General features: G+C 39.8%; 2 protein-coding genes across 2 annotated transcripts in view; both read left to right on the top strand.

Annotated features, from left to right (window-relative positions):
• The window catches only part of btaf1 (BTAF1 RNA polymerase II, B-TFIID transcription factor-associated), a 104829-nt gene that overhangs the window by 58482 nt on the left and 19468 nt on the right, over positions 1 to 26879 (top strand). The window contains 13 exon segments of the mRNA XM_055162835.1: positions 208 to 382; positions 1199 to 1321; positions 1323 to 1403; positions 5375 to 5795; positions 7923 to 8107; positions 9140 to 9296; positions 9435 to 9544; positions 11785 to 11986; positions 14246 to 14394; positions 18300 to 18407; positions 18409 to 18453; positions 22526 to 22647; positions 24496 to 24663. Coding sequence (XP_055018810.1) covers positions 208 to 382; positions 1199 to 1321; positions 1323 to 1403; positions 5375 to 5795; positions 7923 to 8107; positions 9140 to 9296; positions 9435 to 9544; positions 11785 to 11986; positions 14246 to 14394; positions 18300 to 18407; positions 18409 to 18453; positions 22526 to 22647; positions 24496 to 24663 — 2046 coding nt within the window.
• blnk (B cell linker) overlaps positions 1 to 26879 on the top strand; it is a 288551-nt gene that overhangs the window by 260038 nt on the left and 1634 nt on the right. The gene's annotated exons all lie outside the window — the stretch shown is intronic.

Raw genomic sequence — 26879 nt, 5'->3', positions numbered from 1 at the left:
CGGGGTCACGCCCAATATATTTGTCGACTAACGGCTCTAAATCCTTACAATAAGAACTCTTCTCCATATCTGTGTCCTCCAGAGCCGTGTTTGTCGTGTTTTCACTTCCTGTCCTCCACCATCATCGTGATCACGTGACTGAAACCCTCCTATTCTCTCTGCTCTTTGTTAAATGTAACTGTATGTGTGTGTACTCACTGTGTGCAGATTGCTTGGAGCCCTGTGCCGCTGCATCTGTGACCCTCAGCTGAACTCCTCGTCTCAGGAGATGCGTCCAGCTGAGTCTCTGGGGCAGCTGCTGCTCTTCCACCTGAACTCGAAGTCTGCCCTCCAGCGCATCGCCGTGGCCCTGGTGCTGTGCGAGTGGGCCGCCCTGCAGAAGGTGAAATATGTGAACTTAATTTATAACTTTTTAATAGTTCTTCACTTGTGAGATTGAAACTGACTCCATTCCTGTTCCCCTGTGCTATAGGCGAGTTTCATTGTTGACAAAAGCGCGCGTTGCATGCTGGGAATTATTTTGGTCGGCGGCAAGAAACGCTAATTCAACATGACAGACGGAAGCGAGAAAGCACGTAAAGGGTATTGATCCCGGTTATTTATCCACTCTAACGGCAGAGGACCCAAGACCATTTGACCAGAAATTGGTCATAAGCATCGATGGAGCCAAATCACCCTTTTCAACCCCGACAAAAGGTGGACCAAACCAAATTTCTGGTCAGAATCGCCAACTACCTGGACAAATATTCACTTGGGCGATATCCACAATGACTTGGTGGAAACTCCTGGGCCATTCACAGCAGAAAAGATGAAAACCTCCAAGAGTCTCGATGTGTTGTTGAACTTGTTGAAGTCCACGGTTTGTTAGGATCTTCTACGTTTGCTCTGCGGATGTTTGAAAGCCGTTTAATTCACCGTTAGCGGTTCTTTTCACTCAGAATACGAAAAAGACATTTTCCTTCTTCCGTGCTTCTATTTGTGCATCCGATAATGCAGCAGGAATTTACCATTATCGGGGATAAATACGCGAGGTTACGTACTGTGTTTCACCGCTACCGTGTTTCTCGCCTCCGACCAAAATATTTCCCAGCATGCAACGCGGGCTTTTAATAACAATGACGTCAGCTGAAACTCGCCTGTTTAAAGTCCCAAACTGTTTGTGAACCGTATCTCTGAGTGCTTCTGTATTTCCCTGCAGGACTGTCAGCTGGTGTCGTCCCTGGTGCAGCCTCGTCTCTTGGCCATTCTCTCAGAGCAGTTGTATTATGACGAGATCGCCATCCCCTTCACTCGGATGCAAAACGAGTGTAAACAGCTCATCGGGACTGCTCGCCGACGCACAGATCGACGTCAAGGACCGCCTTAACTGTAGTGTCTTTACTATTGACCAGGCCAATGATCTGGTATGTTCAAGTACACGGGGCTGGGATTATATGTCCGCAAATTCTTCTTTTTTGGTTCAATTTTTTTGCCATAATGCCCATCCTTATGCCATAATGCCCATACAAGAACATGTTTAAATTTTTTTTAATAGAATTTAATGACAAAATATCAGAATGTATATATCATAAACTATCTTGATGCTTTACTAGTAGTTACTTACTCAAGAGTACCGTATTTTCCGGGCTATTAGACGCGCTCTTAAGCCTCTGCCCCCCGCAATCCACAGCACACTATACACGAATCCACTCGGGTGTCCCAGCACGACTTCAGTAAACTACAAAGCCGCACCACCAGCAGCGCACGCAAACACACACAGAGCAGACAGCGACCGCACAGCGACAAACACCCGCAGCCACACTCATCACTCCACGCCGACGAGGAACAGAACGGAGGAACGAACCGAAAAAGCCACAACTGAACAACTGAGTCACTGCGAACACGCCGACAATCCGTTGGTCCCAGACACACCCTCCCTACACGCCACAACTGAACAAAGCCCAGAGTCACCGTGAACGAACAAACAAACAAAACCACTCACCCATCACACTGTTGTGTTTCGTTTAAAGTCCGAGGCGGTTTATTTGTGAAAAAAATTCGAAGATAGACCATTTATTAACAGTGCGCCTTATAATCCAGAGTGACTAATAGCCCGGAAAATACGGTAGTTTTAGGAGCAGTTATACCTAGAGATGAACCCATTCAATATTGACAGATCTGCAGAATCAGATATCCGCCTCCAAATATTTGTTCAGGGTAACACTTTATAATAACTACACCTTACTTAGCCTTAATAAAGCATGAACAAAGACTTAATTAATAATGATTCACGCTTAGTAAATGCTTAATAAAGCATAATTTGTCTTCACTTTAGAAAATCTCTCAAAAAGACTTAACTAACAGATAACAGCTGCCTGAATTATCATTGCATTTCATTATTAGTATATCATTCTCTCATGGCTTACTAATCATTAATAAATGCTCAAATGGTTAGTTCATGAGTAATTAAGTATGAAATGATTATGAGTAACTATTTACAGCACAGGCAGATTAAGTACAAGTGCTAATTAAGGTAGTAATTAAGTAGTTACTAAGCGTGAATCATTCTTAATTACATCTTTGTTCATTATTAATTAAGCCTTTGTTCATGCTTTATTAAGGCTGAATAAGGTGTAGTTATTATAAAGTGTTACCCAGTTCAGCCGTTAATCTGACTGGACCTATACAATCTATGTATAATAAGACTATTATCTGGTCGTAGTCGGCCCAAAAAGTGTCAGTGTTTTGAATTTGTATTAGTACAAAGTTGATCTGTAGTTACTTGAGATAAATAACAGCTGCATAACACATTCATCAGCTCTGTTTTATTTCATTTTTAGGAATTAGTATTGGTATCAGTTAATATCGGGTATCAGAAGATGTTTAAAGCTATAGTAATCAAATACTATATTATACTATAGGCGAGTTTCATTGTTGACAAAAGCGCGTGTTGCATGCTGGGAATTATTTTGTTCGGCGGCAAGAAACACTAATTCATCATGACGGACGGAGCGAGAAAGCACGTAAAGGGTATTGATCCCGGTTATTTATCCAGTCTAACGGCAGAGGACCCAAGACCATTTGACCAGAAATTGGTCATAAGCATCGACGGAGCCAAATCACCCTTTTCAACCCCGACAAAAGGTGGAACAAACCAAATTTATGGTCAGAATCGCCAACTACCTGGACAAATATTCACTTGGGCGATATCCACAATGACTTGGTGGAAACTCCTGGGCCATTCACAGCAGAAAAGATGAAAACCTCCAAGAGTCTCGATGTGTTGTTGAACTTGTTGGAGTCCACGGTTTGTTAGGATCTTCCACGTTTGCTCTGCGAATGTTTGAAAGCCATTTAATTCACTGTTAGCTGTTCTTTTCACTCGGAATACGGAAAAGACATTTTCCTTCTTCCGTGCTTCTATTTGTGCATCCGATAATGCAGCAGGAATTTACCATTATTGGGGATAAATACACGAGGTTACGCACTGTGTTTGACCGCTACCGTGTTTCTTGCCTCCGACCAAAATATTTCCCAGCATGCAAACGCGGGCTTTTAATAACAATGACGTCAGCTGAAACTCGCCTATAGGTATCAGTTAATATCGGGTATCAGAAGATGCTTAAAGCTATAGTAATGGAAGAGATATCGGAACTGAAAAATGTGCTCTGTATAATACTGCCCTACAAAGTAAAAACTCAGTAACCGTGGATTTTGTCCAGATTGAGTAACACCTTCATAACACTTGTTTTATTTGGTGATGAAGTTTTATGACTCAGCTCTGTCTTGTTAAAAGGAAAAGTGCAGTAACTACAACAACAAATGCTCTGACATATTCAAACACACATACTGCTCTTTTCTGTTTTACTGGAGAGTTTCGCCTGACTCACAGATATTGCATCATGTTTTTTGGAATACTGAATGTTACTAAGCATAAAAGGTCTCCCCCCAAATATGTTTTCTCAGACCACCTCATTTTCTGTACTTTAACTGTACACTCAGAGGTCAAATGTAAAATCGGTGGTGATAGTTGTGATTGGTAAATATGAACACATCATGAAGTAACAGATAAATACACAATCATTCGTGTACCGCTGACATACACAAGAGGGACTGAATCAAAACTTTAAAGCCATTTTTTCTCAGTTTAACAGTCAGCGTGTTTTTCTTTTTCTTTTCTTTCTTTCTTTCTATAGAGCAGACTAAACTAAACATATAATTATTAGAGCCGCAAGATTGTAATTTAATTGAAATTGTGATAAATTGTGTAGCGATAACATCATTTCCTTCACAAACAACAAATTTCTTGTCTTATTCTGCATAAAAGTGTCCAATTTTGTAGTATAGATCTGTACAAGCATGTTCTGAAATGCAATTCTAGTACCGTATTTTCCGGACTATAAGTCGCACCAGCCAAAAAATGCGCAATGAAGAAGAAAAAAACATATAAGTCTCACTTTTTGGGGAAATGTATTTTATAAAATCAGAGACCAACAACCGACATTTCATCTTGAAAGGCAAGCTCTAGTAATAACAACAGAATAGATAACAGGCTGAATAGGCGTTAATATGTTAACCTAACATATTAACAGTTCTTCAGATAATTATAGCATAAACAACAGAGCGTAAATTTACCAAACTCATGATCTCACTCCAGATCACTAAATCCATTGAATTCTGTGTCCTCGGTGTCACTTCTGCATGACCTCCAGAGATAAACCGTAGATCCATGATGTAAACAGTTTCCTCTTCTGTGTCGCTGTCGTCAGACTCGGCATCAGTTCCAGTTAGAATTATTCCGGCCTTTCTGAATCCCGACAGGATGGTTTCGGTTTCCATTGAAGTCCAGGCTTTGTCGATTCATCCAGTGACTTCCAAGAAAGTTTCATGGTGCATCCGCCCGGTTGTCGTGAAGTCTGTACTCTCCATCCCCGCTTTCCTCCAGTCCCTCACATGTTTCTCGCTCACTCCAAACTTTGTTTCTGCTGCTCGGTTACCATTTTTCGGCTGAATTTTTGTAATAAGACAGCAGCTTTTTCTACAGGAGACATGCGCAGTAGAGTGAAGTGACAGTGGTACAGGAGTAAAAGTAGTAATACATACTGACACACGAGCCTAGAGCCTCTCACGTCTGTCAGTGTGAAAATTTTAATTTATAAGTCGCACCGGAGTTTAAGTCGCAGGAAACACCCAAACCATGAAAAAAAGTGCGACTTATAGTCCGAAAAATACGGTACTAACCCTATTATTAAAACTAACCGCGATGCTTGTCTGAAAAATTGCAAATAGATATTTTTCCCAAATCGTTCAACCCTAATAGTTAAACGTGCAGATCATCTTGTTGATTAGTAGCACCATAGTTATTTCTTACTTCACCTTTTCCCCTTGTCTCCAGGTTACTTCGATTTTCAGCGAGTGCACGTCGACGCTGAGCTCGAAGTCGAAGCAGTGGCAGTGTTTGGACAGTAAGAGGCAACAGGCCCAGTCCACCGTAATAGAAACCAACAGCGAATGGCAACAGCTCCACCTTCGAGTCCACATGTTCACCGCCTGTGCCGTCATCAACCTGCAAGTGCTGCCGGACAAACTCAACCCTCTAGTGCGCCCCCTAATGGAGACGATAAAACGCGAGGAGAACACGCTCATCCAAGGATACGCTGCTTCTTTTATAGCCAAACTACTCCAACAGTGCGCTGGTCGCTCCCCCTGCCCCAACTCCAAAATCATTAAAAACCTCTGCACCTCCGTCTGCGTGGACAGCCTCTCCACGCCGTCGTCCGCCTGTCCTGTGCCTCCCGTTCAAGACACTGCCAAGGGTAAGACGCAACATAAGCACTTTTTTATTTATTTATTTTTTTCATGGTCATAATTTGTTCTTTTTTTAAGTAATTGCCTGTTAATACCTTCAGCAGGTGTCTCCAATCGTTTCCTTCTGGTGAGCTACTCTACCCTTACAAAATGGAAATGCCAGAGAGCTGCTCATTTTAGCGGTCGCAAGAAATAAATGATAAGAGTAAATATAAGAGGTTTTAAATCAAATCAAATCAAATTTATTTGTGTAGCACATTTAAAACGGCCAAAGCTTGCCAAAGTGCTGAACATTTACAGTGAAATAAAACATACAATAAGCAAATCAAGCAGAATTATAATACTGTAATAAGAAAAAAAATAATAACCGTAAGCTGCCAACTCCTAACTCTTCCTAACTCTGGGCAAGTGCCAGAGTTAAGAAGCAAAAGGAGAAAAGGTGCATTTTGAGCGAGGATTTAAACTGCTCCAGTGTTTGTGCCAGTTCTAATGTGAAAAGGCAAAACGTTCCACAGTCGTGAACCGACCGCAGAGAAGTCCTCAGCCTGGTCCTGGGAACAAACAGGAGGTGCTGGCTAGGGACGGGCATTTGGTGAAATTTTCTTAATCGATCGTCGGAAGAATTAACGATCGATTATCGATTAATCATTAACGTTTTTATATTAAAATGATCATCATTATTATTACTATCTGCACTACTAATCTGCATAAATAAATTCAACTTTACGACATATAAACCGTAACGACTCTAGAGCCACATCAGCCCGTTTGACATTATAATGTGTTTAATTCAGTTTTGTGCAACTCTCACAGAAACAAAACTTAAAACCACATCACTAATTTGCATAAACTAAGCAAAGATAAAACTACAGCTCTTGTGTCACTGATGGGGTCAACTTCTGTTGGATTAAAAGACATGACATGACATGACATGAATACAGGTTAGTGTGACCATATTTGCGTTTGTCAAAACCAGGACACCGTACGGGGGGAGGGAGGTGGGGACTCGTCATCGACATTGAGCGACTCTCACCTGGTAAAACTTTTTTCCACTGGACACTGACACATATGTGCTGCTTTGTTCACTGTGCACATGGACTCACACTTGTCCCGACCGGAAAGCGTGGACTTTCTTGTACAAGTCATCGTTGCACATCGTTCGCATTTGCACTTCAGTAAGTTGCAGACTGACCGACTGTTTGTGTCTCGCTCCTTCTGAGTGCAGAGAGACACATGTACGGACACCTGTTTGGTCAGGCTACGCACAGCAACCTACATTCGGTTCGTCGATGAAAATGAACGTAATCGATGAAATTCTTAATGATCAATTATCGGTTAATCGACTAATCATGCCCATCCCTAGTGCTGGCACAGACCTCTGGATGAATAAAAAAGTGTCGTGCCATTAAGACTCTTAAAAACAATCATTAAAATATAAAACTGGATTCTAAAATGTACAGGGAGCCAAAGCAGGGATTTAAGGATAGGAGTGATGTGGTCCCACCGCTTCGTTCCAGTTATAAGGCGAGCTGCTGCTGCACTCTGGACCCTGTAGGTGGCGGAGCTGGGCCTGGTCAATGCAGCATAGATGGGATACAGTGTGATGCCAAGAAAACATTTACACAATTATTATCCATGTATTAATTCACAAAGAGGCATCAAAATTGTACATTTGCAATGATAATAGGCATTTAATCAAATCAAATTTTAGTTATTCGGCACAATACGTATGATCCAGAAATCTCTTGGCGAGCTACTTGGAAGGGGGTGGAGAGGTACAGGTTGGAGACACCTAAGCTACGGTGATGTAATGTGAAATATGGTGTTTTGGTTTTGTTTTAACTGTATTATGTGACCCTTCAAAATAAAACATTTCATTCAAAGTAATTTAAGAGCTTTTAGTTTTAAAAGTTGCTTTAAAAATATATATAGCTTGTGTCGTGTTTATTTTTTATTATTTTATTTTTTTCAAATCAAATTTTTGACTTGCCCAAATATATGAAGTATTACGTTATTGTTGCATTGTATTATTTTCAAGTCATTTTTTTGTTAAATCTAGATGTCATTTGAACAAGCGGACTTTTGTTCTTGTATTTTTTTTTATCGTTTGTTTCCTTTTCTTTCCCTTATCACAGGTAATTGTTTAGAAAAGGACGGCATGAATCACATGGTGAACAAAACTCGAGGCATCATCACTTTGTACCGACACCAAAAAGCCGCGTTCGCCATCACCAGTAAACGAGGCCCAGTCCCCAAGGCCCCGAAACCCCAAAGCACCGAGCTCCCTCCAGGAAGCACCATCAACACAGACAACGACGAGGTACAAACTCTTATTTTTATTCATGCGTGTTTATATGAAATGTGATGTGTTGTCTTTTTTTTTTTTCTGAAGACAATAGAATAGAACATTTAACCAGATACAATAATAAACATAAGCATAAAACAATACCTATAACATACCTACAACAAATATAAAACAACAAAACTCCTCACCCCTTCCCCCAAACATATATATACAAATTTAATTAAATAAAACAAAAGTAATGTGGCAGCGCAGCATAACCACACTTTTATACCAGCTTATATTTATATTTTGGGCAAATAATAATTTTATTTCACTTTCTCTCTTTTTAAATTTATTATTATTATTTATTATTATTATTTTTTATTATTGTTATTTTATTTTTATTAGTTTTTATTTTACTGTATTTTATATTTTTAAATTTATTTATATATTTTTTATTACTTTTAATTTATTTTTATTTTTATTATATATATTTTTATTTTTTATTATTTTTAACTTATTTATTTTACCCATTTTTTAATAAACACTTTTAATCACTACACTTAACTAATATTATTTTCACCATCATCATTTCCTTTCATCATCTTTTACTTGTGTTGTCATTTAAAGCCACAGTATGTAACTTTTAGCCAAAAATGGGCTAAAATAAAAGCAGGATTTTTCATTTTGGTTTTGTTTATTGCACTGAAAAACCCGTCTCTTATCTGGGAGAGCGCCTCCGCCTGCCATTTTCCGTGGCTTTGTTGTTTCCTTGGCTATAATCTTATGCAGTGTGCCATAAAACTCCTCTATCTCAACGGAAAATGTTCCAAAGTATGGTTTTAACTTTCTGTTTTATTGGAATCATGCGGGTGAAATGCCACCTCCAGAAAGTTGCAGACTCATAGACAACGATTCCTGTAAAATGTGTCTACTTTTATTTATTCATTTTTATCCTGTATGATTCAAACTGTGATTTAGTTACAGGTTTTAATTTGGAGATTTGGAGTGTAGATTTCATTTATCTTAATCCTCTGACCTTAAAACAATTCATCTTTATCATTTTAGAGCAGGAAACCCTTTCTGATTCAGAGGAGAGGAGCAGAGTTTTCCCTGACGACCATCTCAAAACACTTCGGCGCTGATCTGACCAAGTCTCTGCCGTATCTGTGGGAGAACACGGTGGGGCCGCTGAGGACCGTCGTCAGTGACAAACAACAGATCAGTATGTGGATTATTTACTCATGGCTTTACTTATTGTGACATCTATTGGTTTAAAAATGTCAGTGCATGATATTTTATTGAACAGTTTAGGAATTCAAATTGCCAAATGGATCTAATTTGTTTTTCTGATCTTTTCCAGACAGAAATGTGCAGTTGGAAAGAGGAGACGCTGCTGCCCAAGAGCTGATCAACTCTCTTCAAGTGTTGGAAGTTATGGCTCCAGCGATGTCCACTGAACTCAAACCTCTGGTAAACGCTATAGATGTTAAATTGTGTTGCTTCATATATTGTACATAATGTATTTTTGGACTATAAATCACTCCAGAGTATAAGTCGCACCAGCCAAACAATACATAATGAAGAAGAAAAAGCACATATAAGTCGCACTTTTTGTTGGAAATTTATTTTTTTAAATCAGAGACCAGGAACCGACTTTTCATGTTGAAAGTCAAGTTCTAGTAATAACTGTGGCGAGGAGAAAATTCAATTTGCCGACTGGACAAAGGTTAGTTTGGTTGAAGACGTTTCGCAGCTCATCCAAGCAGGGGTGTGCAAAAATATCGGAATATCGATATATTGTATCGTTTAATGTGATGATACAGTATCGATATCTTGGGCTACTGTATCGATATTTCACCAAGAGTATTTTTAGGTGTGTTTTACTAAATTATTTTGTTACAGAGCTACAGTTTTGTTGCTTCGTGGAGTGAAAGGAAACTAATTTATGCGACACATTTGACATTTTTACTGTTTTGATGATTAAAATGTTTGTGTTTCATATGAACTTTGCACAAGAAGTGATTTAACAAAGACTTTTAGTATCACAGCCACGATTTAGCCTTTATTTTTTATTGAACTGTATCGAATCGATTTGAAATATATCATATTGAATGGAAAGTGCGCTGTATCGAGATATGTATCGTATCGTGGCCTGTGTATCGAGGTATGTATCGTATCGTGGCCTGTGTATCGAGGTATGTATCGTATCAGCAACTCCTTAATGATACCCAGCCCTACATCCAAGCTGCATCCAAGTTCTTCTTCAGTCCAGAACTGAAGAAGCAACTTGGATGAGCTGCGAAACATCTTCACCCAAACTAACTTTTGTTGAGTCGATAAACAGAATTTTCTCCTCGCCGTGGATTCTACCTGGACGACTGAGGGATTCTTCACACTTCTAGTAATAACAATAGAAGAGAGAACAAACTGTTAACGTCACATATGAACCGTTCTTCAGATAAACTATAACATAAACAACAGAACAGAACAAGTTTACCAAACTCTCCATCTCACTCCAAATCACTAAATCCATTCAATTCTTCATCCTCGGTGTCACTTCTGCACGACCTCCTGGAGGTAAACAGAGCGCCGCTTCCTCTTCTGTGTCGCTGTCGTCAGACTCAGCATCAGTTCCAGTTAGAATTATTCCGGCCTTTCTGAATCCCGACAGGATGGTTTCGGTGTCCAGACTTTGTCCATCTTCAGGAAAGTTTCATGGTGCATCCTTCCGGTGTCACAAGTTTCTCTCTCACTCCAAACTTTCTTTCTGCTGCTCGATTATCGTTTTCAGCTGCAGATTTCATGACTTGAAGCTTGTAATCTGCAGAATATGATTTTCTTTTTGGGGGCATTTGTGTTCAATCTTCTCAGTCGTCTTTCATAAATTTGTTTAAATGTTAAATTTTCAGTGGTGCAGAAGTAACGGTGCGATCAACTGACATGACAGACAGGACAGGGGCTCTTTCTGCAGAAGACTTGCGCAGTAGAGCCAAGTGACAGTGATACAGGAGTAACAGGAGCAGCAGATACTGACACACAAGACTAGAGCGCCCTCTGGTGGCTGTCAGTCTGAAAATTTTAATATATAAGTCACAGGAAACACCCAAACAATGAAAAAAGTATGACTTATAGCCCAAAAAATACAGTAATCTAAAACTTTCAACTTGTAAAATGCATTTGACAGGTTTTCATGTTTTTCTAATTACTTGGTTTAGTTTAATTGTACATGTGGTAAATATTTCTTATGGTTTTATATCAAAGAAGTGTCAGTTTGTGGAAAAAAAAAGTCAAGAAAACAAAAAAAATACATAGAATAACACAGAATCAACACAGAAAATGCCATCCCAAGTGCAGAAACAGAACAATGCTGGATAATGATTTTCAGTTTCAACATTTATTAGATTTAAAAATGTGCCGTCAAATAACAAGTGTGTAAATTAGACAGACTTTTGGATTTGTTATCGTGGTTTCTAGTTAACAATCATGTAATTACCTCTGCGTTTTTCACATCTGCTGCTCGTGTGCAACCGGGAAGTAAATTTATAACCTCACTGAGACTGTCAAACTAGATAAATAAGTTCTTTGTTTAGTCTAACTCATCATCTGCTCTTTAAGCCCTGAATGTTTCCTTGTGCATGTGCCCTCTGGTGGTCATATGTGGTTTATAGCTCCACAGTTGGATTCATAATTTCTGTTTTTCCCCCCTTCAGCTCCTGGAGCAGCTGTCGCACCTGTTCACCTGCCTGCAGCACCCGTACACAGCAGTGAGGCACATGGCGGCGCGCTGTGTGGGCGTCCTCTGTAAAATCTCCATGTTAGAAACCATGAACAGTTTCCTGGAGAGAGTCCTGCCCTGGCTCGCAGCCATCGACGACTGCACAAAGCAAGAGGGCGCTATCGAGGCTCTGGCCTGTATCCTTTTAATAGACTGAGTAGATACTGATGAACTGTGGTGTAGTTAAAAAAATAAATAAATAAATAAAATAATAATAATGATAATATAAATAATAATATAAATAATACAGCTAATAATAATAATACTAATATAAAATAATAATAATAGAAATAATAAATAATAATAGAAATAATAATTGAAATAATAATAAGTTATTAATTAATAGACTAAGTAGATACTGATGAACTGTAGTGTAGTTAAAAAAATAAAAATAAAATCATAATAATAATAATGATATAAATAATAATAATAATAGAAATAATAATGATATAAATAATAATAATAATCGAAATAATAATAATAATATAAATAATAATATACATAATAATAATAGATATTAATTAATAGACTGAGTAGATACTGATGAACTGTAGTGTAGTAAAAAAATAATAATAATAATAGTAATAGTAGTAATAATAATAGTAATAATAATAATAATAATAATAATTGTTATTGTTATTGCTATTGTTATTGTAGTAGTAATAATAATACATTTTATTTATTAGGTGCCTTTCTGGAATCTCAAGGTCGTCTCAACATAAACAACATAAACAAGTTAAATACTACATCATACAGTTAAAGTGGGACAGTATTTTAATTGATTGATTGTATTTAATTAACCTCCTTTAGATGTCAACTATTCTTCTTAGAGAAGTGTATGTAGCGTGTTTTTAGATTAAACTACAGCAGAAAGTAATTGGGTAAACTCCCACAAAGAATAAAGTATTTTTAAAGTACATTATTGGTCATTTGAGTTGGACTTCAAAAGCCCCACCTTGTAAGCTTTTAGTCCCAAAAAAAAGGCACAAATAAAAAATGTTTCAGCAATTTGGATGATTTTATTTTACTGAAAAACACAAGTCTGTCTGTGAGCGGGCTTGCATCTCCACAAACCTGATTCTTAATAGGCCTGAAGGACGGTCTCCACCTGCTTGTTTCCATGGAGATGTTCATTTGACTATGCCAGGGGTCTCCAAACTTTTTTCCTCCAGTGAGCTCCTTTACAAAAATGCCAGAGAGTTACTCATTTTAGCAGTCACAGGAAACTGAGTATATATAAGAGTCACTTCGAGTCTTAGATGAGTTACAGATAGATTAGAGTGACCAGATTTTCAAAATAAAAACCTGGGACATTCCTGGTTTGGGTTATTTGGTAATAATAAAATTGTGAAACGAGTGTGTAATTAAGGAAAACTGTTCTGCACTCGGCACTGATGTGAGACTTGGACAGACTTGGACAAACATTATTGATCCACAAGAGAAAGTATTTAGACAGAGTAGCTCACACATCACAATATAATATAAATAATAGCAAAGAGCAAAAATATAAATGGTTATAATAAATTCTAAATAAGTAGTAAAAATGAGCAAGAGATAAGTGTCAAATAAGACATAATTATATAAATGTAAATGTACAAGTAAAAATAAAAATAGAAAGAGAAGTAATAAAATATGAAAAATCACAATAATAATAAAAAAAAAACAAACATTCAGTATAGTCACATTTTCTTTGTGTTTTGGTCATTTTTAAGCAGCTTTTCTGTATTTTACCTAAACAGATGACAATGTATGTGTCTTTTTACTGTTGACAGGAGTCAGACTGGTCAAAAATAGGAACATTTGTAGATATTTCTTGTATAAAACGGGGACAAATCACTGGTTTTGGATGAAACTGCTGGGACAGGGGACACAGGACTCAAAACTGGGACTATCCCGGGTAAATAGAAACATCTGGTCACCCTAAGATAGACAGATAAAACATAAACCATTATACATTTAGAAGTGTACAAAGTTAGGCATAAAAATTATACTTGTACAATGGTAATAGGCATTTAATTATAATTCAGAAATGCCTTCGTGACTTGAAAGGGAGTGGAGAGCTACAGGTTTTATGGTATTTACTTTCTATTTCCTTGGAATCATGCAGGTGATGTACCAGCTCCAGAAAGTTACGCAGTGTTGCTTTATTCACGAACTTCCCCAAAGGAACAATCAAGCAAACATTCTATTATTAGATTTTATTAAGTTAACACAGTAAGCCCAGTCTGATTCTTCCATTATTCATTCAAAGTAGCTGTACTGAAGTCTTCACTGTCTGTGTTATAATTTAACTCAGACAGACAGAGGTGTTGAAATGTTCTAAACCGCTTTAATGGTCTGTACACTGTTTTATTTCTCTGCTCCGTGGACCGTTTTCCGTGACTCCAGTCCCTCAGGCGTGATGGAGCAGCTGGACGTGGACATCGTTCCGTACATCGTGCTCCTGGTCGTCCCGGTGCTCGGCCGAATGAGCGATCCCACAGACAGCATCCGATTCATGGCCACGCAGTGCTTCGCCACCCTCATACGACTGCTCCCCCTGGAGGTAAAAATAAATATAGAAATAAATCTTGATCTCCCAGTCGTCCTAATCCTACAGGAGAGAAAAAAAATATAAAGTTTTTATTGACTACGCTGTCCTGAAAGCTCAGTTTTCAGATAGTTGCTGAAACGGGAGGGTTTTAATGTTCTGGAATTTTACGGGTGGGTATGCGGGCAGGTCAGGACTAAACCAGGACTACACCAGGACTAATCTTGGACTTAAGAGAGAGCGAGAGAGAAAGCGCAATTGGGCTACAGCTGCACTTACCGTCCGTGCGCGTGGAGATCTGTTGTGGTCCTTTTGCCTGCGGTCACCCGACGATCTACGTGGGCACACGTCTGAGCCAGTCCTAACAGTGAGTCCTGGTTCTGTCCTAGAATCAGTCCTGGTTTAGTCCTGGGTCGGTTAGGGTCGGTCCTGGGTCGGTCCTGGGTCGGTCCTGGGTCGGTCCTGGGTCGGTCCTGGTCGGTCCTGGTTGGTCCTGGGTCGGTCCTGGGTTAGTCCTGGGTAGTCCTGGTTTAGTCCTGGTTTAGTCCTCCTGGTTCTGTCCTAGAATCAGTCGTGGGTCGGTCCTGGGTCGGTCCTGGGTCGTCCTGGGTCGGTCCTGGGTCGGTCCTGGGTTAGTCCTGGGTCAGTCCTGGGTCGGTCCTGGTTTAGTCCTGGTTTAGTCCTCCTGGTTCTGTCCTAGAATCAGTCGTGGGTTAGTCCTGGTTTAGTCCTGGTTTAGTCCTGGTTTGGTCCTGGGTCAGTCCTGGTTTAGTCCTGGTTTAGTCCTCCTGGTTCTGTCCTAGAATCAGTCCTGGTTTAGTCCTGGTTTAGTCCTGGTTTAGTCCTGGGTCGGTCCTGGGTCGGTCCTGGGTCGGTCCTGGTTTAGTCCTGGTTTAGTCCTGGTTTAGTCCTCCTGGTTCTGTCCTAGAATCAGTAGTGGGTTAATCCTGGGTTAGTCCTAGGTTAGTTGTGTTTCAGTCCTGGTTCAGTCCTGGTTAGCTCTGGTTTAGCTCTGGTTTAGTCCTGGTTTAGTCCTGGTTAGTCCTGGTTCAGTCCTGGTTTAGTCCTGGTTTAGTCCTGGTTCAGTCCTGGTTCAGTCCTGGTTCAGTCCTGGTTTAGCTCTGGTTTAGCTCTGGTTTAGTCCTGGTTTTAGTCCTGGTTAGTCCTGGTTTAGTCCTGGTTCAGCTCTGGTTCAGCTCTGGTTCAGTCCTGGTTCAGTCCTGGTTCAGTCCTGGTTCAGTCCTGGTTCAGTCCTGGTTTAGTCCTGCATCTCAGTGTTTCTTCTGCTCAGTAAATAAAACCTGTGGAGTGATGATGTATTTTTGTCAGTCGAGTCGCGTCTGTGAATTCGTATTCGTATTCAAGTCGCAACTTTTCAATTCGTATTCTGATGGACGCTTCAGTTAGAATGATTTGTGTGTGTTTATCTCGGGCACGAGCAGGTAACGGGTGGAATATTAACGGGTCCGGGTGCGAGTCTCCAAAAACGAACCCGCACCATGGCATTAAATGTATCTTGAATGTATTATTACAATTACAAGCGTTTTAATGGTCAGAAATACCTTGAAAACATGATTTATTACTGTGAGCAGCTTCTCATCTCTATAAATCTGTCCTCTGACTAGGGATGGGCATTCGATGAAATTTTCTTAATTGATCATCGGAAGAATTAACGATCAATTATCGATTAAAGGTTGTATAGAGGATTTTTTAAGGAAAGAGAAATACAGCAACAGTCCTTTTTTCAAATGTTCCTCTAGAAATAATTTGGAGACCGACTCTTCAGTTTTTAGATCCTTCGTCTGCTTCAGTCGCACAATCGCTGAAAGGAATCTCCAAGAATCACCTCGGTTTAGTCTTCGCTCCTTTTCTCCTTCTTTTCTTCTTTCAGCGACATCAAAAACTGACTTTCTTTTGCGGCGAACTGGTCATGGATTCTTGTCCGACATCGCAACAAAGTTTGTGTGAACTGCGAGGGAGCTACAATTAGAACCGCTGCATAGTTACCCTAGAAACGTAGGGAGTTTGATTGACAGCCTAACAGCCAATAGAAAATGAGGCAACCTTGTTTTCTATTGGCTGATGTTTATCTGGCCTCAATAAGTCCACAGTTGATAGATTTTCATTCTTTTTTTTTTTTTGGTCACCATAATTACAAAGCTGCTGCATCTCTGTAATGGTATTTTAAACTTTCATTGACAGTTTGAAACTGAAAAAAAAAAAAAATCCTCCATGCAACCTTTAATCATTAACGTTTTTATATTAAAATGATCATCATTATTATTACTATCTGCACTACTAATCTGCATAAATAAATTCAACTTTACGACATCTAAACCGTAACGACTTTAGAGCCACATCAGCCCGTTTGACATTATAATGTGTTTAATTCAATTTTGTGCAACTCTCACAGAAACAAAACTTAAAACCGCATCGCTAATTTGCATAAACTAAGCAAAGATAAAACTACAGCTCTTGTGTCGCTGATGTGGTTCAACTTCTGTCGGATTAAAAGACATGACTCAGGTGAATACAGGTTAGTGACCAGATTTGTGTTTGTCAAAACCAGGACACCGTACGGGGGGAGGGAGGTGGGGACTCGTCATCCACATTGAGCGACTCTCACCTGGTAAAACTTTTTCCCACTAGACACCGAAACATATGTTAGGGGTGTGCAAAAATATCGGAATATCGATATATCGTATCGTTTAATGTGATGATACAGTATCGATATCGTGGGCTACTGTATCAATATTTCACCAAGAGTATTTTTAGGTGTGTTTTACTAAATTATTTTGTTACAGAGCTACAGTTTTGTTGCTTGTGGAGTGAAAGGAAACTCATTTATGCGACACATTTGACATTTTTACTGTTTTGGTGATTAAAATGTTTGTGTTTCATATGAACTTTTGCACAAGAACTGATTTAACAAAGACTTTTAGTATCAGAGCCACGATTTAGCCTTTATTTTTTATTGAACCGTATCAAATTGATTTGAAATATATCATATTGAATGGGAAGTGCGCTGTATCGAGATATGTATCGTATCGTGGCCTGTGTATCGAGATATGTATCGTATCGGCAACTTCTTAATGATACCCAGCCCTAACATATGTGCTGCTTTGTACACTGCACGCATGACCTCACACTTGTCCCCAACGCAACGGAGAGCGTGGAATTTCTTGTACAAATCATCGTTAAATACACATTTGTGCTTCAGTACGTTACAGACTGACCCACTGTTTGTGTCTCGCTCCTTCTGATGCAGAGACACATGTACACACCTGTTTGGTCACACTACACACAGCAACCTACATTCGGTTTGTCGATTAAAATTAACGTAATCGATGAAATTCTTAATGATCAATTATCGATTATCGATTAATCATGCCCTACCTCTGACTTGCCTTTGTGAATCTCCTTGATGTTTAATGTCATACTGTGGGGCGGCAGTAGCTCAGTTGGTGGAGCATTCGCCCACTGATCTGAAGGTTGGCGGTTTGATTCCAGCTCTCTACATAAACATCACAGGTTGAGTGGTCAGATCCACTCACCCACAGGTTGGGTGGTGTGATTCCAGCTCCCACAGATGAATGCTGTCGTTGTGTCCTTGGGCAAGACACTTAACCCACCTTGCCCACAGTGTCTGAGTACACTGGTGCGTGAATGTGTGAGTGGTTCCTTGTTGTAAAGCGCTTTGAGTGTCTTGAAGGTGGAAAAGCGCTATAGAAAAATGTGACCATTTACCGTTTATCATACTGTGGAACATGTTGGGCAACACAATAACAGCAGGCGGCAAAATCTTCTCAGGAGAAGTTACTTAGTGAACCTTTTTTTACGCAACAGTTCTTTACAAATGAAAAACTCTACATTTTAGATTTGTAAACCGTTAACCGACCGTCTTGGTTGTTTTTTTTTAGGCCGGTATCCCAGACCCTCCCGCCATGTCGGCCGACCTGATCCAACAGAAAGCCCGAGAGAGGCACTTCCTGGAGCAGCTTCTCGACGGCAGAAAACTGGAAAACTACAAAGATTCCGGTTCCCATCAAGGCCGAGCTACGCAAGTACCAACAGGTCTGTCAGCGTGTGTGTTGATTTGGGCATTATTCAGGGAAAGTTACAAGTTTAGAAGCCATTTCAGTTCAGTGTTTTCTATTACAACTTTGCCAGCAATGTTCCACGGTTTGGCTTTAAGCTCATCTATCCAGCGTTTATTTAATTACATGTGTTTTTCTGTCATACTGTGGGACATTCTAGGCAAATCAACAACATCTCCATGGAGACAAACACTTGATGAAACCTCCCCAAGGAAAATTACAAAGTGCACCTTTAATCTTCTCACTGAAACGGAGACATTTGACAGTCGCCACGTTTACATGACAGATTTAATTCCGAATAAAAATAATTAATTGAATTTTAATCACGATTTTGATTTGTGTGTCAAACGATCTCCAAACTCATATAATTGAGTTGAAACAAAAGCTTAACAAAGTTTATTTTTGAATATTTTTTATATAAACAACTATATTTATTTTAATTTTTAAATATAGAGATTGTAGAACAGCTGGATATATAGTTTATTTTTGATACATTTATGTTGTTTTATACCTTTTTATTTCATGTTCAAAGTATATTTTATTCATTTTATGTTTTATACATCGCAAAACTGCTCGAAGGTTCATATTTGTAGCCTAAATCTATTTTCAGTTTGAAAGTTTTGTGTAAATTATCCATAACAAAGTGGGTTTTTTTGAGACACAAATGCTGAATAAATGCGTCGTGTAACTAAGAAAATAATTGTTTGAATAATTGTGATTTCAGTATTGACCAAAATAATCCTGATAATGATTTTTTTTCCATAATCAAGCAGCTCTAATTCTAAATAAAAATGAACTCCGCTTTAAAAAAATACCATGTAAACACTTTATTCCTAATGAAAATGATTAGTCAGAATTAAACTTAATTCTGAAGTTTTATTGAAAAAGCAGATTATATTTTGCAATGTGTAAAATTAAATCATACGTTCCTGCTCTTACAATTTTTTGAAAACGTATTCAAACTCAGAACAGGTTGGGGAGCCAGGGAACCTCTTTCACAATTTAACAGAATATTGCAACTATGAGGTAGTTTTATATGAAGTCTGATCTCACTGGCTTTACATATTCTGTCCACTTAGGTTTATTGTGATTTTAAAGCTGAATTAATTTATTCCTCGATCATGTAAACATTTATTCTTCTTAAAAATAATTGCAGTCGTTCAGCACATGCTCATTGGATCGAAAGCTTCGGACTTTCATCCGCGTCTCTTTGGATTTGTGAGCGGGATGTGGGAGTGGGCTGAGGTAGAGCAGCCTCACACTCACTTTGTCTTCTTCCTCCTTCTCCGACACTCTTCCCTTCTCCTCCTCAGACAGACGTAAAGCGTGATGAGAGAATTCTCGATTATCGAAACGACTGCGAAAAAAGTTTAGATCATGTTTGTGTCCGTGGTGTAACGACAGAAAAGCCGGTAGCAGCTGAAGTGTGTGTTTTCTTCCGGTCGACGTAAATACGTTCGTGTCTCTGTCCAATCAGAACCCTTCCCCACCGCCAGACGTTGAGCAGAATTAAATAAAAGCAATTTAACATGTTTTCCATGTAAACTTGAAGGAGAATAATTTAATTCTAGGGATGTAATGATATCCAAATCTTTCAGTACGATATTTATTGCGATATTTATCTAGATGGGACACGTTTCTGCTTTTAAAATGTTTTGGTGTGAATTATTACCATCATAATCCCAAGAATTAACAGTAAAAACCATATCTTTTCATGTCGTCTGCGCTGAAATGAATCATGGGATATGTAGTTCCCGATGTTTGTTTATAAGATGCTGCTACTATAAAACCATGTATTTAAGCGAAGGAACTTGTAATTCGATATACTGTGACAGCCCACGATAATATTATGAGAGTTTTGACGATATTTCGGTTATTGTTACATCCTTGTTTAATTCAGAACTATTTAATTCTAGAACAATTAATTCGGAATTAAAAAACATCATGTAAACGTGGCCAGAGTGACATTTTCTCCAATCACAACAACGCGCTCTTATCTTTATTTTATCATAGTTTATATTATTAATCATTGTTTTTTATGTTGCACCATAATCCCAAAAGCGAGTTCCCAGTTTGTGAATTTTGTTCACTTTTTAATTTGTCGTTTATCAGAGTCACAATAGCTTTTATTGCCTTTGTCAGTGAATAAACGGTCATAAACAGAAGACGGAACAGGCTCAGACAGATGGCTTCCTGATGCTTTCCAAACTTCAACAACTTTCTTTTAACTTTAACTTTCTAAACTATTAACGGAAAATGGAACCTGAAGTGTTTCGTACTTGCAAATCAGAAGTTAAGAAACGGCGTCTGTCTTTTTTAACTGTGTTGGGAGTAACGTTTTATAAAAGTAACAAATTACTGTAATGTGTTGCTTTTTGCTGTAACGCAGTAATGTGGAATTACATGGGAAAAAAGTAATATTTTACTTGGTACAAATGTGAGTAAAGTGCGTCACAGTGATTTATTAACCTGGATTGAAGTGGTGGGTTTTTCGTTTTTCTTCATACTGTTTTGCTAAAATCATCTTGATATCAGCAGCGGTGAAACGCCGGAGACGCCTGTGTAGACTGTGATCACGAGCGAAAGGACCGACGCAGAACTCCACGCTCCACGGAGCTAAACACAGCTGACGCCTGATCGCGCTCAGGAGTTCTCTCAGGGGACGTCCTAGATTCCAAGTTCTAGATTAGTCCTGGTTTAGACCTGGTTTGCTCCTGGTTCAGGTCTGGGTTAGTCCTAGGTTAGTCTTGGTTTAGTCCTGGTTTTGTCCTGGTTCAGTCCTGGTTCAGATCTAGTTTAGACCTGGTTCAGCTCTGGTTCAGTCCTGGTTTAGTCCTAGTTTAGTCCTGGTTTAGTCCTGATTCAGCTCTGGTTTAGTCCTTTTTTAGTCCTTCTTTAGACCTGGTTTATTCCTGGTTTAGACCTGGTTTAGTCCTGGTTTAGTCTTGGTTTAGACCTGGTTTAGTCTTGGTTTAGAACTGGTTTAGTCCTGGTTTAGACCTGGTTTAGTCCTGGTTTAGTCTTGGTTTAGACCTGGTTTAGTCTTGGTTTAGAACTGGTTTAGTCCTGGTTTAGACCTGGTTTAGTCCTGGTTTAGTCCTGGTTTAGTCCTGGTTTTAGTCCTGGTTTAGTCCTGGTTTAGTCCTTGGTTTAGTCCTGGTTTTAGTCCTGGTTTAGTCCTGGTTTAGTCCTGGTTTAGTCCTGGTTTAGACCTGGTTTAGTCCTGGTTTAGTCCTGGTTTCAGTCCTGGTTCAGTCCTGGTTCAGTCCTGGTTCAGCCCTGGTTCAGCCCTGGTTCAGCCCTGGTTCAGCTCTGGTTTAGTCCTAGTCCAGTCCTGGTCCAGTCCATATACGGCACAAAGGTTCATCATCTTTGCAGTTATTCTGATGAGAGTAAATTAAAACCGCTGTAATATTCGTGTCATATTTTACATTTTAAACACAGTAATATTGTACAGTAACGAATTTACTTTGAAACGACAGAAACAAATCATAAATAACTCATTAGTTTTAAAGTCACTTGCCCGACGGTGCTTTTTAGATAACGCTCGTCTTGAAATTGTCTCTGCTCCTTCTTTAACGTCGGGCTGTAGGCTCCACCGGCTTCAGACTAACACCTCCTCGAGACGTTAAAATGTCGACAAATTAAACCCCACTTCTCCAGACGCTTTGTCAAAACCACTTTTCGGATAATAAAGTTTCCGTGTTTGAGAAGTTTTTGAAAAAGTCTTAACAGGCAGTTTCAGGAGGAGTAGCTGTAGGGGGAGTGTATTATATTTAAAACGTATATTCTGGAAATGTCAAATATCTCTGGCATTTGCGGAGCTCACCGGGTAATCTCGCAATGTAAATGTTAGATTGAAATGTTACGTTGTGCGGGTTTCTGATCGTCCTCTTGCAAAAAAATAAAAAAAATGACAGGTAAGTCTTTCCGTGGAAGCGCGGCGACGGCCCGACTTTTACCGCGCCGCTTCGTTTATTGCCCTTTTTTCGAGCGGTGAAACGATTAACTTAATGAGCAGATATGTTTTTGTTTTTTTTTTCCTTCAGGATGGAGTGAACTGGCTTTCCTTCCTGAACAAATACAAACTCCACGGGATCCTGTGTGACGACATGGGCCTCGGCAAAACCCTGCAGTCCATCTGTATCCTGGCAGGAGACCACTACCTCAGGTCAGTGTCGGGAAGGTGACTTTTAAAATGTAATCCCCTACAGATTACAGATTACAGATTACATAAACCAAAATGTAGTTTGTAGCGGAATCTGTTAAATTACTTAAAGTGAGTAATGTAATCTGAATACTTTGGATTACTTGATTTGCTGTAGAGAAGCAAAGACGAGGAAATCGTAACATGTTGTTTTGTCTGTTAAAAGAAAATAAAAAGCCCAGACTTTACTGAACCAAATTTTAAAAATATTATTGATAGAAGAGAAGAAACTATCTATCAGGGTTTCAATGATCATGGAAATCCTGGAAAAGTCATGGAAATTTAGTATCTTTTTCACGCAACTACAGCGTTCTGTTAAGTTTTCATTAGACTATTATGATTATTTCTGAACGTTTGCGCCTTTTGTTTAAAAGAGACGACAATAAATGCACTGACAGGATTTTGAATGTTAAAAAACTATAATCCCAAACCATAAGGTGAGTGGAAAGAGTTCACATTTCATATTTAGCTCTAAAAGTCTGATCAATTCTACACATGTAGGTGCCGTAAAGTCATGAAAAATTCACTTTAGGTCATGAAAGTCATGGAAAAGTTTTGGCATTTTGTCAGTGAAAGAGTTTGAACCCTGATTTATTCAACATCGGCTTTGGTTACATGAACTGAATAAAGATCAGGCACTGGTACCAGATTATCAGAGTTATAATTTCACTAAAATATAAACCGTTAAATTGTCTGGTTTCTTTCTGATCGTGGTCGTTTCAGAATTAGCTGCTTTCACGTCATTTAAATTCCAATAAATAAACCAGGACTGAACCAGGTCTAAACCAGGTCTAAACCAGGACTAAACCAGGACTAAACCAGGACTAAACCAGGACTAAACCAGGACTGAACCAGGACTGAACCAGGACTGAACCAGGACTGAACCAGGTCTAAACCAGGTCTAAACCAGGACTAAACCAGGACTAAACCAGGACTGAACCAGAACCAGGACTGAACCAGGACTAAACCAGGACTAAACCAGGAACCAGGTCTAAACCAGGACTAAACCAGAACTAAACCAGACTGAACCAGGACTAAACAAAGGACTAAACAAAGGACTAAACAAAGGACTAAACAAAGGACTAAACCAGGACTAAACCAGGACTAAACCAGGACTAAACCAGGACTAAACCAGGTCTAAACCAGGTCTAAACAGGTGAACCAGGACTAAACCAGGACTAAACCAGGACTAAACCAGGACTAAACCAGGTCTAAACCAGGTCTAAACCAGGACTAAACCAGGACTAAACCAGGACTAAACCAGGACTAAACCAGGACTGAACCAGGTCTAAACCAGGACTGAACCAGGACTAAACAAAGGACTAAACCAGGACTAAACCAGGTCTAAACCAGGTCTAAACCAGGTCTAAACCAGGACTAAACCAGGACTAAACCAGGACTAAACCAGGACTTAAACCAGGACTAAACCAGGACTAAACCAGGACTAAACCAGGACTAAACAGGACTAAACAGGACTAAACCAGGTCTAAACCAGGTCTAAACCAGGACTGAACCAGGACTGAACCAGGACTGAACCAGGACTGAACCAGGACTAAACCAGGACTAAACCAGGACTAAACCAGGACTAAACCAGGACTGTAAAGCTTCAAAAATCTGCTTCGGCGTTGCTCCAGTAATTTCAGTAAGTTCATGAATGTTCACAAAAAAAATATACGGCGACATCTCCAAGTCGGTGCCAAGTGTGGACTCCCTGAACGAGCAGTTTCTATTATAACCCTGGCTCTTTTTTTTTTTTTTTTGTCTTTTCATTCTTGCAAACCCATCCTCTCACGGCCTTTTTCTCATTTCCAGGGCGCAGGAGTACTCCAAGAACAAAGCGGCCGACTGCAGCCCCCTGCCCTCCATCGTGGTGTGCCCCCCGACGCTCACGGGACACTGGGTCGATGAGGTGGGAAAGTTCTGCTCCAAAGAGTTCCTCAATCCCCTGCACTACACCGGGCCGCCCACGGAACGCATGAGGTAAGAGCGAAAGTGCCGAAGCCGGTTTCATTTCACTCTTTTCTATTTTGTTCGCTCATAGTTTTTGATTTTTATTTCTTTTTTTTCTCATAAATAATCAGTGGAATCAGAATTTGTTTTATTGCCATTGTCAGTGAACAAAACTAAACAAATAATTATGATGCAAACTATAATTTAATAAAAATAAGGGCATGTATTTACCTGTACGTACCGTATTTTTCGGATTATAAGGCGCAGTGTCAATAATGTTGAATTCTCTCATCTATTTTCATACACAAGGCGCATCGAATTATAAAGGGCGGTTCACACCAAAGCGTCAAAAAACAATGACACTGGATCAGTCCCGGTCTAGTCCCGGTCTAGTCCTGGTCTAATACCGGTCTAGTCCTGGTCTAATACCGGTCTAGTCCTGGTCTAATCACGGTCTAGTCCTGGTCTAATCACGGTCTAGTCCTGGTCTAATACCGGTCTAGTCCTGGTCTAATCACGGTCTAGTCCTGGTCTAATCACGGTCTAGTCCTGGTCTAATCACGGTCTAGTCCTGGTCTAATCACGGTCTAGTCCTGGTCTAATCACGGTCTAGTCTAGTCTGGTCTAATCACCGGTCTAGTCCCTGGTCTAATCACGGTCTAGTCCTGGTCTAGTCGTGGTTTAGTCCCGGTCTAAGTCTGGTCTAGTCGGTCTAGTCCCGGTTCTAGTCCTCGGTCTAGTCCTTGTTTAGTCCCGGTCTGGTCCTGGTTTAGTCCTGGTCCGGTCCTGGTGTATTCCTCGTGATCGGCTCAGTGATTGTCGTGTATATAATTATATTTCATGTTTGTGGTTCTCGTTCTGGTTCTCGGGTTTTTCTTCCTGATAATAACGTCGCTGCGTCACTGGATACTCGTCCCTGATTGGTCGACGCGGCGAGTCTGACGCGAAAAGTTCAGCATTTTCAACTTCTTGACGCTGACGCCTTGGACGCGCGTCTAGACCGCTGACGCCAAAACGCTCAAGACGCGCCCCGTCGACACCAGATTTGCGCCGCGCTGACGCCGAAAACGAGCTGCAAAAACGCAGGACGCTCTAGTCGCGCGTCCACATAGACTTTACATAGAAACTGGACGCTTTGACGCCTTGGTGTGAACGGCCCTTAAGACGGGGAGGGAGCTGTGGGACCCGACGCAAAACAGAGCAGCGCCTGACACGTTTTGAAAGCTCATTGCGTGCGCAGACGAGAGCAAACTAAATTTGAGTGTAAAGTAAAATATTCAAATGATTCATGTATGCCTATCATCTGTGCTGGATATTTTATTTGGCATTAATAAAAACAATTCAAGCAGCCTAAACTTGCGGATGTGGTTTGATCTTGCACACATTTGAGACAATTCCTTTCTGCTTCTGCGTGTTTGATGGAGCTTAAGAAAGCGGACGTCCCCATCTTGCGGGATTTGCAAGTGGGAGCGGGACAAAATATCGCAGATGTGGACAGGAGCGGGACTGAAAACTCTGTCCTGCGCAGACCTACTTTGTATCTTACCAAAGTTGTACTAAAACATTTTGACAGATTTTGAGCGCCGTGTACCACATGAAATCAGTTCGAGGTCAGTAAACATAGTCCAGAAAATACGGTATTTCTGGTTGTAAGTCACACTTTTTGGGGAAATGTTTTTTATAAAATCAGAGAGCAGGAACTGGCATTTCATTTTGAAAGTCAAGTTCTAGTAATAACAACAGAACAGAGAATAACAGGCTGAATAGGCGTTAATATGTTAACCTAACATATTAAGTTATTCAGATAATTACAGCATAAACAATAGAACATAAGTTTACCAAACTCACGATCTCACTCCAAATCACTAAATTCACTGAATTCTTCATCCTCTGTGTCACTTCTGCGCAACCTTCGGAGATAAACCGTAGATCCATGAGGTAAACAGAGCGCCGCTTCCTCTTCTGTGTCGCTGTCGTCAGAATCAGCATCAGTTAGAATTATTCTGGCCTTTTCTGAATCCCGCCCGGTTACTGTGAAGCTGTGTTCTCTCTATCCCCATTTTCCGCCAGTCCCTCACAGGTTTCTTGCTCACTCCATACTTTTTATTACTTTTTATTACAGTTTTCAGCTGCATATTTCACTATTTGTAGCAAGACAGCGGCTCTTTCTACAGGAGACATGCGCAGTAGAGTGTGAAGTGACAGCGGTACAGGAGTAACAGTTGTACTAGATACTGACACACAAG

The sequence above is a fragment of the Boleophthalmus pectinirostris genome, unplaced genomic scaffold (assembly GCF_026225935.1).
Source record: "Boleophthalmus pectinirostris isolate CB_2022bp ecotype Guang Dong unplaced genomic scaffold, ASM2622593v1 HiC_scaffold_5, whole genome shotgun sequence".
NCBI classification, from domain to species: Eukaryota; Metazoa; Chordata; class Actinopteri; order Gobiiformes; family Gobiidae; genus Boleophthalmus; species Boleophthalmus pectinirostris.
This window is presented reverse-complemented; position numbering and strand designations above follow the sequence as displayed.